This window comes from Bufo bufo, chromosome 6 (genome assembly GCF_905171765.1).
Source record: "Bufo bufo chromosome 6, aBufBuf1.1, whole genome shotgun sequence".
Classification (NCBI taxonomy): domain Eukaryota; kingdom Metazoa; phylum Chordata; class Amphibia; order Anura; family Bufonidae; genus Bufo; species Bufo bufo.
The window spans coordinates 334822473-334836604 of NC_053394.1; the positions used below are offsets into that span (position 1 = coordinate 334822473).

The following is a 14132-nucleotide window of genomic DNA, read 5'->3' on the forward strand; positions in this document are numbered from 1 at the left end:
TTGGGTCAGTAATGGTGTGGGGTGGCATTTCTTTGGAGGGCCGCACAGCCCTCCATGTGCTCGCCAGAGGTAGCCTGACTGCCATTAGGTACCGAAATGAGATCCTCAGACCCCTTGTGAGACCATATGCTGGTGCGGTTGGCCCTGGGTTCCTCCTAATGCAAGACAATGCTAGACCTCATGTGGCTGGAGTGTGTCAGCAGTTCCTGCAAGACGAAGGCATTGATGCTATGGACTGGCCCGCCCGTTCCCCAGACCTGAATCCAATTGAGCACATCTGGGACATCATGTCTCGCTCTATCCACCAACGTCACGTTGCACCACAGACTGTCCAGGAGTTGGCAGATGCTTTAGTCCAAGTCTGGGAGGAGATCCCTCAGGAGACCGTTCGCCACCTCATCAGGAGCATGCACAGGCGTTGTAGGGAGGTCCTACAGGCACGTGGAGGCCACACACACTACTGAGCCTCATTTTGACTTGTTTTAAGGACATTACATCAAAGTTGGATCAGCCTGTAGTGTGTTTTTCCACTTTAATTTTGAGTGTGACTCCAAATCCAGACCTCCATGGGTTAAAAAATTTGATTTCCATTTTTTTATTTTTGTGTTGTCAGCACATTCAACTATGTAAAGAAAAAAGTATTTCAGAAGAATATTTAATAAATTCAGAACTAGGATGTGTTATTTTTGTGTTCCCTTTATTTTTTTGAGCAGTGTAGATGTATTAGCAACCTTCGGCACTACAGGTGTTGTGAAACTACAATTCCCAGCATGCACCATTCATTTCTAGGAGAGTTCTGAAAAGAGTAGAGGAAGTATGCATGCTGGGAGTTGCAGTTTCACAACAGCTGGAGTGCCAGAGGTTGCCTACTCCTGATCTATCATACACTTTTCGAGGCATAACCACATTTTGCTAAACTGTGCTGACATCGTTCTGTATTCCCCTTGCTGTTTGCAGTAAGAAGCAATGAGATTCAGGCCATCAAGTCAGAACTCACACAGATCAAGACAAACATTGACGCTCTTCTGGGAAGGCTGGAGCAGATAACGGATGAACAGAAGCCATGCGCAGGTTGGTTGATTAGGAATCAGAATAAAGTTACGTTACATTCAGTAAATGTTTCCGGATTCCCCCTATAAACATTGGGGCACATTTATCAAGCTTGCGTATTTGCTTTGTCTGTCTCACAGCACTTCATGAATTAGAATAGGTGTATTGCTATTAGTCTAACCTCTGGTGGTTCTCTTTCAGTATGGCAGGTTCGTATTCACTAAGACTGGTCTAATTAGTATGTACATGTAAATATTGTGCAAGTTAGCTGAAAATAGGAGCACATCTATTGAAGTGCGACTTTTTAGGCAAAATGTTGTGCAACTCATCACTCAAAACTGCAGACCCATAGAAATGAATGAAGACCCATAGAAATGAAAACTATGATCATACGTATGAGCCCTAACTGGGTTTTCAGCAGTAAGCTCCGATATGGCCACAACTGTGCAAAATTAGCTCTTGATCCCTGTGTAGATGTTTGGTAAGGCCCCATGCACACGACTGTATTTTTCATCTCGGTGCTATTCACATTTTTTGCGGATAGCATACTGGGCCACCACACGCATCCATTGATTCTCAGGATCTGTGTGGCTGCTCTGGAAATTATAGAACAGGTCGTATTTTTGTCTGTATTGAGGACAAGAATAGCCATTTCTATGGAAGGGAGATAGATAAATACGGGATGCATGGTATCCGTATTTTGTGGATCCGTTTTTCATGGACCGAACTACGGAAATGGCTATGTGCATGAACCCTAAAGGATAGTTAAATATTTTTCAGCATATTTAATGCATGCTAACATCTGCTGCTTACTCCAGCTATAGCATCACGGAAGAAATCTGACTGCAGCCGGAGTGAGTTCTCCCAAGATGACAGCACATCAGAAGCGGGCGACACCGTCACAGATGAGGCTCTTAATGGAGACGAGGGAGAAGAGCTTGTACATGATGACTGCACAGATGACCTGGTATGAACTGCATTGTACAGAAAGACAAGAACAGCAAATCCTCCATAAGAACCTACGAAAGTCAGCCAAGTACATTGCTGGTGATTTGACAGTAATTTGACTTAGGCCTCATGCACACGAACGTATTTTCTTTCTGTGTCCGTTCCGTTTTTTTTGCGGACCATATGCGGAACCATTCATTTCAATGGGTATGCAAAAAAAACGGAAGTTATTCCTTGTGCATTCCGTTTCCGTATGTTGGTATTTCTGTTCCACAAAAAAATAGAACATGTCCTATTATTGTCCGCATTACGGACAAGAATAGTACTGTTCTATGAAGGGCCAGCTGTTCCGTTCCACAAAATACAGAATGCACATGGATGTCATCCGTATTTTTTGTGGATCAGTTTTTTGAGGACCGCAAAATACATACGGTCGTGTGCAAGAGGCCTTAGTAGCTTAAGATGTGAGCATAGAGAGGTGCAGGAGAAAATCACAGCATATGCAGGAGACAGTGATATAGACTATAGAGACTCTGGCGTGCTTGTTTTTTTTCTTTTTAACTACCTTCCCTTTAAGGTTTTTCAAATACTATAGTGCTAAAGAATCCAACAATGTTGGGTGTTTTCTGTGTTTATGATACATAACATATCACGTGGGATTTCAGACTGTGATATAATGTGATAATATGCAGGATTTATCGCCACAGAGCCTTGGTCTAAATGTAGACAATAAGCTTTCATGGTTACTTATGGCTATACTTAAAGGAGAGGGCAACCTATAGTCCAAATAAAAATGGTATAATCTGCCTGTTGCCGATTCCTGCCATCATACATCTCCGGTGTTCACTGATCTGCTGCTGACCACTTTCTGATCCCTTGTTATAGAAATGACCCTCTAAAAATTTCCCACACTTATTAACCCGGCCCGGAGTTTTTTTTTGCGTTTTCTTTTTGCGCTCCCTGCCTACCCAGAGCCATAACTTTTTTATTTGTCTGTTCACAAAGCCATATGAGGGCTTGTTTTTTGCAGGACAAGTTGTACTTTCCAACGCCACCGTTTAATATTGCATATAATGTAGTGGGAAGCGGGAAAAAAATAATCCAAATAGGGTGAAATTGCAAAAAAAATAAAAAATTCCACCACAGTTTTACGGGTTTTTTATTTACGAAGTTCCATGTGCGATAAAACTGACTGGTTACTTTTATTCTACAGGTCAGTATGAATCCGGCGATGCCTTATGTGTTTTTCTTGCGTTTTGATACTGATAAAAAATTAAAAAGTGGGGGGAAAAAAATCTGTTTTATTTTTTTGTCGCCATATTTTGACTCATAACTTTTTTGTAATTATGTGTACAGAACTGTATGGGGGGTTAATTTTATGCAGGGCGATCTGAACTTTTCATTGATACCATTCTGGGGTGCATATGAGTTTTTGATCACTTTTTATTAAAAAAATTTTGTAGAAAACGAAGCGACCAAAAACGGCGAATCGGCCATTTGGATGCTTTTTTCCGTTTTGCTGTTTGCCGTATGGGGAATATATTTTTATAGTATGGGCGTTTTCGCACATCGCGACACCCATGATGTGTATTTTTTTTTATAGTTCTTTTATTTTTATTTTTTTACACTTTTTCACAGTTTCCATAGGTAACTATAACATGCAATCATCTGATTGCTATTATGATAGGCTCCAATGCACTTGCATAGGAAATACTATGCTGCAGCCTCCTGTCATTCATAAAGACAGGGGCTGCTGCATACACGCTCCGGCTCCTTCGATCGCCACATGGGAGAGCCGGAGCACCACCGAAGGTGCACACTTTCGGTTTCAGCGCACTCAGATGCCATGGTCAGGATTGACCACGGCATCTGAGGGGTTAAATGTCCGCAATCGGCATTACTGCCGGTTGTGGACATGAGCTGCGGGTGTCTGCTAAAAGAAGCAGGTGTCTATCCATGGCGATGGCGCCTGCAGCGAGCAGGAGCCATCTTTAAAAACCCGCCCAGCGGATCAGCCAGGGTTCTCAATGTCGGACCTCCACTGATCAGATACTGATGACCTATCCACAGAATACTAAACTCTGACAACCCCTTTAATATTGTTTTTTAAAGGGGGAGTCTTGTCAAAGTTTACTCAGCCTATAGCAAAGGTAGAAGAATACTGTACTGAGCTGGCCATACCTAACAGAAAGTCAGAATCAGAACATCTAAGCCCCACCCCAGGAACAGCCCATATTGCGGGGAACACCCCAAATGCCCATTTATAGGTTAGGTTTACATAATCTCCACGTCTTTGTGGCTCCAGTAAAATCTGGAATAATTCTAGTATGAGCTAGTCTCCATTCTTGTGAACCATTCAGTGCTGCTACTTACAATATTTGAGCTCTATAAGTCTCCCATCTTCATCACATTCCATATTATGTCCATTTCATGGACACCTGGAGTAAAGGAGAGGATTTTTCCTATATGTAGGGCTCGATGGCGATGCAATGTATTTACTAGGGCCCCATTAACAGAGCAGTGAATGGTGGGTGACCATTAACAGGAAACTGTTGACCCCTTTTTAGCCTAATTTTCATGGGCATGTGAGAACGGTACCACCTGTAGAAGTCATGGCCAAAAGTTTTGAGATTGACACAAATTTAACTTTTCACAAAGTTTGCTGCTTTAGTGATTTTTGATCTTTTTTCAGATGTTTGTATGGTATACTGACATACAATTATCAGCATTTTACACGTTTTTCAACTTTCATTAACAAATGCATCAAGTTTATGCAAAGACTCAATATTTACATTGTTGAGCCTTCTTTTTCAAGACTTCTGCAATTTACCCTGGCATGCTGGATATCAGCTTCTGGGCCAAATCCTGACTGGTGCCAACCCATTCTTGCCTAATCAGTGCTTGGAGTTTATCACAGTTTTTCTGTTTTTCTTTGTCCATCCGCTTTTTGAGTATTGACCACAGGTTCTCCATAAGATTTTGGGAGTTTTCTGCCCATTGACCCACAATCTCAATGTTTTGTTCACTTAGCCACTTAGTTATCACTTTTCCCTTGTGACATGGAACTCCATCATGCTGGAAAAAGCATTGTTCATCATCAGATTACTCCTGATCATTGGGAGAAGTTTCTTTTGGAAGATATTTTGATACCATTCTTTATTCATGGCAGTGCTCTTAGGCAAAATTGTGAGTGAGGATACTCCCTTGCTACCATTTTCTATGTGCTAATATATAAAATCCAATGTATTTTATGTCATCGCCTAATAATGTGCATATTTATTCCTGAAACTTTTATGTTCAAGTGTAATTACCTGGTCCATCAGCAGATGGTGGCACCATTGGCAGGATTAATTTCTCTGGAGAGGAACCTTCTGCTTCCTTCCGGCCCTCTGTAGCTAGAGGGAGGAGTTCTGTGTTAGGGAGAGGTTAGTGGCAGTTCAGCCTTCCCCTCCGTGGGGACAGGTCTTGTCTAATCCACCCTCCTAAGGGAGAGGTTGTGTGCTGGCTAGCAGAGCACTGCCTGCTCTGCTAGGCCTGCAGGCCCTGCCTGCGATATCTACATGGTTGCTTGACCCCTCCTGGGCTTGCATTGCCTTCACCCAAGCTGAGCCGAAGCTTAAGGTACTCTAAATCCAGGACAAGAAGTTCCTAGGACTATAAGTAAGAGACAGACTACAGCTAACTTATGGTCCAGCAGAAGAGGAAGAGTTTCCTATTTTATCCAGCCAAGCATAGCAGAGCTCAGATTGTCGTAGAGAAGTATTTGTCTGCCAAAGTTAAACCAATCCCTGCTGAGGACCAATATATAGTTTGGGAGCTTTTTGGATTACCAATTTATGCCAAGTAAAAGCAACTGTTCAACGTTACTACAAAGTCTGGACTCCATTTATTCTACTCATCCACCATCCAAGTTCACCTACCCCTTTTGCACTGCTTCGGACCACATCACGTCTGGGATCCACGGATATCCAGGTTGGAACACCGTGACACATGTACATAACATCTACAGAGACTGTAGGCCACCCTGCACCACTCTGGCAATCCTACCTCTGGGTACCAACATTACCATCTACAAAGGGAGCCTTGTGCTTCCGCTGCTTAACCGCAGCTGGCATCACGTTTACTTGCTTTATAAGAAGGACATACATCGTAGAAACCTCCTAAGTGGCGAGGAAAACCCCGGACTCTGAACCGTGGGCCCGTTGCAGAAGCAACCCACGAATGTATGACTCCTTCAGACTGTTTGGGACATCTGTAAAAAAAAAAAAAAAAAAAAAAAGATTGTTCAGTGAAGTAAAGGTAAGCACTACCACAAGTCCTGTGTCATGCAAACAATAAAACACCCTGATACCATTCATGTGTGCAGTTGCTTCTCTTTTAAGGGATTGACCTCACTCACAATTTTGCCTAACAGCAGCCATGAATTAAGAATGGTATCCAAACATCCTCCAAGAGCAACTTCTCCCAACTATTCAGGAGCAATTTGATAGACAATGTTCCTTCCAGCATGATGGAGCACCGTGTCAATCCTCAAAAAACAGGAGGACAAACAAAAACACAGAAATTGTGATAAACTCCGAGCACCGATTAGGTAAGAATGAGTTGCCATCAGTCAGGATTTGGCCCAGAAGCTGATGGCATACCAGGGCCAGAAGTCTTGAAAAAGAAGGGTCAGCACTGGAAATATTGAGTCTTTGCATAAACTTGATGTAAAAACTTATGGAAGACTTATAATTGTATTTCAGTATACTATAGAAATATCTGACAAAAAGATTGAAAAACACTGAAGCTGCAAATTTATGTCATTCTCAAAATTTTTGGCTACGACTGTAGTAATCTGTTGGCAGCGCAGGGGTGATTATTATCTAGCCTGTCCTTCACAAAGTAAAACTCATTTAGTTAACCAATCGTCATTAAAGTTCTGAGGCTAAAATCTCACTTTAAGGCCCCTTTCACATGGGCGAGAATTCCGCACGGGTGCAATGCGTGAGGTGAACGCATTGCACCCGCACTGAATCCGGACCCATTCACTTCAATGGGGCTGTTCAGATGAGCGATGATTTTCACGCATCACTTTCACGCAACGCAGGTCCCATAGAAATTAATGGGGATGCGTAAAAATCGCAAGCAAGTGCGGATGCAATGCGATTTCACCCATGGTTGCTAAGGAGACGAGGGATGAGTTACTCGGGACCCCATTTATTTTATTATTTTCCATTATAACATGGTTAGAATGGAAAATAAAAGCATTCTTTAATTCAGAATGCTAAGTAAAAGGTCCTTTGTGGGGTTAAAAAAATAAAATAAATTGTAACTCACCTCATCCACTTGATCGCGCTGCCGGGCTCGTCTTCTTTCTTCTTCTTCTTCTTCTTGCAGGACCTGGCTGTAAAAGGACCTGCGCTGACGTCACCGCGCACCCCACAATGGACCTTTTACTTAGCATTCTGAATTAAAGAATGCTATTATTTTCAATTATAACCATGTAATAATGGAAAATAATAAAATATACAGAACACCGATCCCAAACTCGAACTTCAGTGAAGAAGTCCGGGTTTGGGTACCGCATTGCACCCGCATGATAAAAACTGAACATTCGAACGCAATCGTAGTCAAAACTGACTGAAATTGCGTACCTACTCGCACGATTTTCCCTGATCGCAGATGCAATGCATCCGTACCGAATCCGGTCACGCTCGTCTGCAAGGGGCCTAAGGCCTTTTGCACACGACCGTATGTATTTTGCGGTCTGCAAAAAAAGGATCCGCAAAAAATACGGATGCCATCTGTGTGCATTCCGTATTTTGCGGAACGGAACAGCTGGCCCCTAATAGAACAGTACTATCCTTGTCCGCGATGCGGACAATAATAGGACATGTTCTATTTTTTGCGGAACGGAAACACGGAATTAGAGAAACGGAATGCAGACGGTGTATCTTCCAGGTTGTTTTTGCGGACCCATTGAAATGAATGGTTCCGTATATGGTCCACAAAAAAAACGGAACGGACACGGAAAGAAAATACGTTATTGTGCAAGAGGCCTAATCTTCATTTGCCTTGTCCCAGAATGGCCATTATCTGCGAGATAGACGATGGCTGATAATGAATTACAGGAGCTCAGCGTCACTGATTTCACATCTTTGTCTTACAGGACAATAGCCACTATAAAAACTCATCTCTCCACTAACAAGGTATGGCCCCCAAAAGTCATTAACTCCTTAAGGACACAGCCTTATTTCACCTTAAGGACCAGGCCATTTTTTTGCAAATCTGACCAGTGTCACTTTAAGTGGTGATAAGATGAGATGGAAAATTTGCCCAAAAATTTTAATTCTCAAATTTCATTTTAATCCATTTTTTCCAGTAACAAAGAAAGGGTTAACAGCCAAACAAATTGCTATATTTATTGCCCCGATTCTGTAGTTTGCAGAAACACCCCATATGTGGCCGTAAACTACTGTACGGGCACACAGTAGGGCGTAGAGGGAAAGGTGCGTCGTATGGGTTTTGGAAGGTAGATTTTGCTGGACTGGTTTATTTACACCATGTCCCATTTGAAGCCTCGCTAATGCACATCTAGAGTAGAAACTCCATGAAAGTGACCCCATTTTGGAAACTACAGGATAAGGTGGCAGTTTTGTTGGGACTATTTTTAGAGTACATATGATTTTTGGTTTATCTATATTACATTTTTGTGAGGCAAGGTTACCAGAAATAGAAATTCGGAAATTTCATCTCCATTTGCCAATAACTCTTGTGGAACACCTAAAGGGTTAACGACGTTTGTAAAATCAGTTTTGAATACCTTGAGGGGTGTAGTTTCTTAGATGGGGTCGCTTTTATGGAGTTTTTACTCTAGGGGTGCATCAGGGGGGCTTCAAATGGGCCATAAAAAAGGCCATCAAAATCTGCCTTCTAGAAACCATACGGCGTTCCTTTCCTTCTGCGCCCTGCCGTTTGGTCATACAGCAGTTTACAACCACATATGGGGTGTTTCTGTAAACTGCAGGATGAGGGTAATAAATATTAAGTTTTGTTTGGCTGTTAATCCTTGCTTTGTTATTGGAAAAAAAAAACTGATTAAAATTAAAAAAAAATTTTTATTTTTTTTACAGTGTTCATCTGAAAGGTTAGGGGGAGTATTTTTATAAAGCAGATTCTTATGGACACGGCAATACCTAATATGTCTACTTTTTTAAAATTTATTTATGTTTTACACTATATTATCTTTTTATAAACCAAAAAAAATAAAAAACATTTTAGCATCTCCATAGTCTGAGTCATTTATTTTTTTCGTTTTTAGCCGATTATTTTAGGTAGGGGCTCATTTTTTGCGGGATGAGAGGACAGTTTTATTGGCACTATTTTGGGGGTCATATGACGTTTTGATCGCTTGCTATTACAATTTTTGTGATGTAAGGTGACAAAAAAAATACCTTTTTTGCACCTTTTTTAATTTTAATTTTTTTACCGTGTTCATCTGAGGTGTTAGGTGGGGGGTATTTTTATAGAGCAGATTCTTACGGACGTGGCAATACCTAATATGTCTATATTTTTTTAATTTATTTATGTTTTACACTATATTATCTTTTTATAAACAAAAAAATACATTTTAGCATCTCCATAGGGAGTTGTATTTTTTAGCCGATTATTTTAAGTAGGGGCTCATTTTTTGCGCGATGAGAGGGCGGTTTTATTGGCACAATTTTGGGGGGCATATGACTTTTTGATCGCTTGCTATTACAATTTTTGTGATGTAAAGTGACAAAAAAAAACACCTTTTTTTGCACCGTTTTCATTTTTTTACCGTGTTCAAGTGAGGGGTTAGGTGGGGGGTATTTTTATAGAGCAGATTCTTATGGACGCGGCGATACCTAATATGTCAACTTTTTTATTTATTTTAGTTTTACTAAATAATATTTTTAATAATATGTTTTAGTGTCTCAAGTCTGAGAACCAGTTTTTTATCCAATTGTCAGTGGCTAAATTGGGATATAAATTTAGTACTCCATGGAAGTGTGGTACTCCCTGAATCAACCAATAATGTAGTGGCCCGGATGATCGGGGCACGTGTCACAGTGAGTAGTGGTGTCCTTCCGTATCCCCCTCCTGTGACACACTCTGCACCTTTTTTGTGTCCGTCCCTTCTTTCCAGTATGGGGGACCACACCTGGAAAGTGTTGGCCAGGGACGATCCGGGCGCCTACAGTTCCCGAGGTACTCCGGCCTGCTCTTTCCCGGTCCGAAAAGATCAGGGCCTTGAGAACTGCCTCATAGAAATGGAGGAATGTCCCTGTGTTGCCAGCGCACCGGGACAGCACAAAAGAGTTGTACAAGGCAACCTGCACCAAGTAGACCGCAACTTTTTTTTGTACCATGCCCGGGTTTTGCGCATGGCGTTTTATGGCTTGAGGACTTGATCAGATAGATCAACTTCTCCAATATACCGATTGTAGTCGTCGATACAATCGGGCTTGAGGACTGTTGCCACAGTACCTCGCACAGGGACAGGGGTGATGCCGTTACCATGAATTGTAAACAGTACAAGGACATCCCTCTTGTCCTTATATCTGACCAGCAACAGGTTTCCACTGGTAAGGGCACGGGTCTCACCCCTGGGGATAGGTACCTGGTAGGGAGGCCATGTTTATTTTTCCGCACGGTCCCACAAGCGGACGTGGATCTGGCGGCGAGGGACTGGAACAAGGGGATACTAGTATAAAAGTTATCCACGTACAGGTGGTAACCCTTACCTAGCAGTGGGTGCATAAGGTCCCACACAAGTTTCCCACTAACACCCAGAGTGGGGGGACATTCTGGGGGTTGAATACGGGAATCTCGACCCTCGTACACACAAAACTTGTAAGTGTACCCTGAGGTACTCTCACAAAGTTTGTACAGCTTCACGCCATACCTCGCCCGCTTAGAGGGAACATACTGCCGGAAAAGGAGTCTCCCCTTGAATGCAATGAGAGACTCATCAACCTCCCTTCCAGGTACATAGGCCTGTACAAATTTGGTATTTTGTACAGGCGGTCATTGGCAGGATCACCTTGGGGGGGGGGGGGGGGACATGCTGCATTATCTGAATAATGCAGGCATTTCCGGATGGCCTCAAACCGGGAGCGTGTCATGGCCGTACTGTAAAGTGGGGTCTGGTAGAGGACATTCCCACTCCAGTAATGCCTGACACTAGGTTTCTTGACTAGGGCCATGTGCAGCACGAGGCCCCAATCGAAACTATACATGACGTACCGGTACATCATGTGTCCTTAAGTACAGGGACAACATGCTGAACCGGTACGTCATGTGTCCGGAACAGGTTAAAACCATGAGAGTAATCCTACTTCACAGCTGCGATAAGGAAAATTTTTTACTCTATCGCTAAATTTCTGGATAATATCCAAAATCATATATAGTTCTCTTAACTCTTAGGATACCAGAGGTTTTTTGTTTTTGTGTTTTCATTTTTCTTCCCTATCTTCATTGAGCCATAACTTTTTTATTTTTCCGTTCACATAGCTGTATGAAGGCTTATTTTTTGCAGGACAAGTTGTACTTTCTAATGCCACCATTTAATATGGCATACAACGTAAAAATCCAAATGGGGTGGAATTCGAAAAAAAACACAAAATTCCTCTACAGTTTTACAAGTTTTGTTCCCATGGCATTCGGTTTGCGACAAAAGTTCTATGTGCCCCATCATTCTATGGGTCAACACAATTATAACGATACCAAATATGTATAGATTTGTATGTCTAAATAGTGTAAAAATAAATGAATAAATTGAAATCAATTACCGACATCCTCTTCGGCCGCAGAGGGTGCCGGTAAGAAGCCCAGAATCTTCTGGGTTTTTCACCCTTTAGATTCTGTGATCTCACTTGATCATGGCATCTAAAGGCTTTTATGACCACGACCGGCAATAAAGTCATTAGCTGCGGGTCTCTTCTGTTTAAAACAATGGAGACCGGCCATGATGTCTGCTGCACACGCGAGCTGGCGCCATATTTGGACTTCACTCCAGCACAGTACGGCGCATGTACGGTGCTGATAGCAAAGGGGTTAATGTCAAACAAGTCAATTTCATCACTTGAATGGAGATCTTAAAGAGAACCTGTCAGCAGCATCAACTCTATTAACTAGGCATACTACCTGGAAGGCTTAATCCTGCTAATTATTATGACACTTGTGTTGTGAAAATCGGTTTCAGCATTCCGAAGAAACCCACTAGGTTGTGAGTTCATCTGCATGGGATTGTTCTACTGGCAAGCACATTGATTTTTGCAAACCTCATTCAGGTGAATGGAACTGATTTTCAGTCCCAGCCATTTAATGCAACAATATCTGCTGCATGTGAAGGCACCCTAAGGTGCAGTGTAATATAATACCAGCTAATTAGATGAGATTTTAAAGAGCTCATCTGCACACATAAATTGACCTCTGCTGTGGATTTTGACATCTTTAGCATTTCAATTCTTTCTGCAATGCAAGGATTCTAGAAAGAAAGGGATGCAAATGAGCTCTTAGCAAGCTCTGCCTCTAATGCCTCCAGGTGTAAGGCCATATATCGGGTGGCATTAGAGGAAGAGCTTGGTAAAAGCTCTTTCTACCCAGAATTCCAGAGGAGCATGTATGGCCTGTAAGTCTCCTTGTGCCAGTTAAGGTGCTCTCCCCAAGGAGAGATAGTACCCCCCCCCCCCTCCCTAAACAATGCAAGGATTGAAATCTAGGGCAAACCTGCAACAAAATCTACATGGCTGCCCATACAAGATGTAGACCCGGCAGCAGGATCCACACCTGTACTTTCCAGTCTGTGCTTGTGAATACTATTTGAAACAAACAGAATGTACAGGTGCCAGGCGGCAATTAGTGGTGTGCCGCATATGGATCCCGCATTGTGTACGGGCAGCCTTGGAACCAGAAATAAAATACTGTTGCCATGCTTTCGATCTTCTTATGCAAGTTAAGTAATTTACAACTGAATGAAAACCAATTAAAGCATGACTGCATCCCAGCTTGTATGATTATGTGGTAAGTGAGTTCTGTTTGTCCTTGCAGCTGCACTAGACTACTTTTGATCTTTGAGGAGGAACGGCTATGGTTCTGTATATGGACTCCTATATTCTGCCTCCTGGAGAAACCAGAGTGTTGGCCGGATTTTCTGAAGATGTAAAAACATGAAGTATTATTTATCATTTTATAATATGAGACAGCAGTGACCAGTTCGGTGAAGGAAGCACACACCCTTACCTGCACCGATGGAGAACCAGAGGCCGAACCTTCAAATATACGTTCTCATATGTTTCATGATGACCAAACAGACTCTTAATGCTCTTTACACCAGGCATGTAGCTAGGGGTACAAGTGGGGCATCGATGCTGGGTGCTCCAACAAGCCACTCTGTCTTCGCCAGGATACTGAGATGCAGGGCTGTTAATATGTAGAAGATGGTTCTGAAATCTGGTAACCAGGTTAAATGATCATTAATGAGACCCTCCAGTTCAAGAAAAAAAGATTCCTATTAACTGAGGAAAAAACAGAACACTTACCTAGTAACCTCCTTTTCATTTTTTTATGCAGATCCATCAATTTCCAGGCTCCTCTTCTGTCATCAAAGATGGATGCACCACTTCTCGGGCATACTGTGCATATGGTATCCCAAGACATTCCCCGATTCCCGTGGATTGGCCAGAACTGCTCACATGAACATTGCTGGCCAATCCAAGAGCAGGGTTGGACAAGTAGGAGATGTCTTGCACTACCCATGCATAATGTGCATCAGTCTGAGAAATGGTGAGGCCATCTTGGATGCCAAAAGAGGAGCCTGAAAATTACCAGCATCATCACAACTAAAAACATAAAACTGAGTTCACCAGGTAAATGTTCTGTTCATTCCTCAGCAAATGTGAATTTTTTTTCTTGAACCAGAGGGTAGCTTTAACTCTACCGGTGTGACAGATGGAGAGCTGGGTGGTGATAACTTTAGGGTTAATACATCTGTGTCTGTTTTCTGGATCATTTGGCATCTGAGTTTTGCATCCGCAAAGGTCTGAGTTCCGGAAGTGTCTGTGTTTTTTCACAGTGGTTTTCACTGACCCACTGAAGAGAATGGTCACATTCTGTCCACAAAA

General features: G+C 42.3%; 1 protein-coding gene across 1 annotated transcript in view; it reads left to right on the forward strand.

The window, feature by feature from the left end:
* RALY (RALY heterogeneous nuclear ribonucleoprotein) overlaps window positions 1-13308 on the forward strand; it is a 239627-nt gene extending 226319 nt beyond the window's left edge. The window contains exons 7-9 of the mRNA XM_040436068.1: window positions 958-1071; window positions 1869-2017; window positions 13060-13308. Coding sequence (XP_040292002.1) covers window positions 958-1071; window positions 1869-2017; window positions 13060-13068 — 272 coding nt within the window. The 3' untranslated portion in view covers window positions 13069-13308. The remainder of the gene's footprint in view (window positions 1-957; window positions 1072-1868; window positions 2018-13059) is intronic.
* The last annotated feature ends 824 nt before the right edge of the window (window positions 13309-14132 follow it).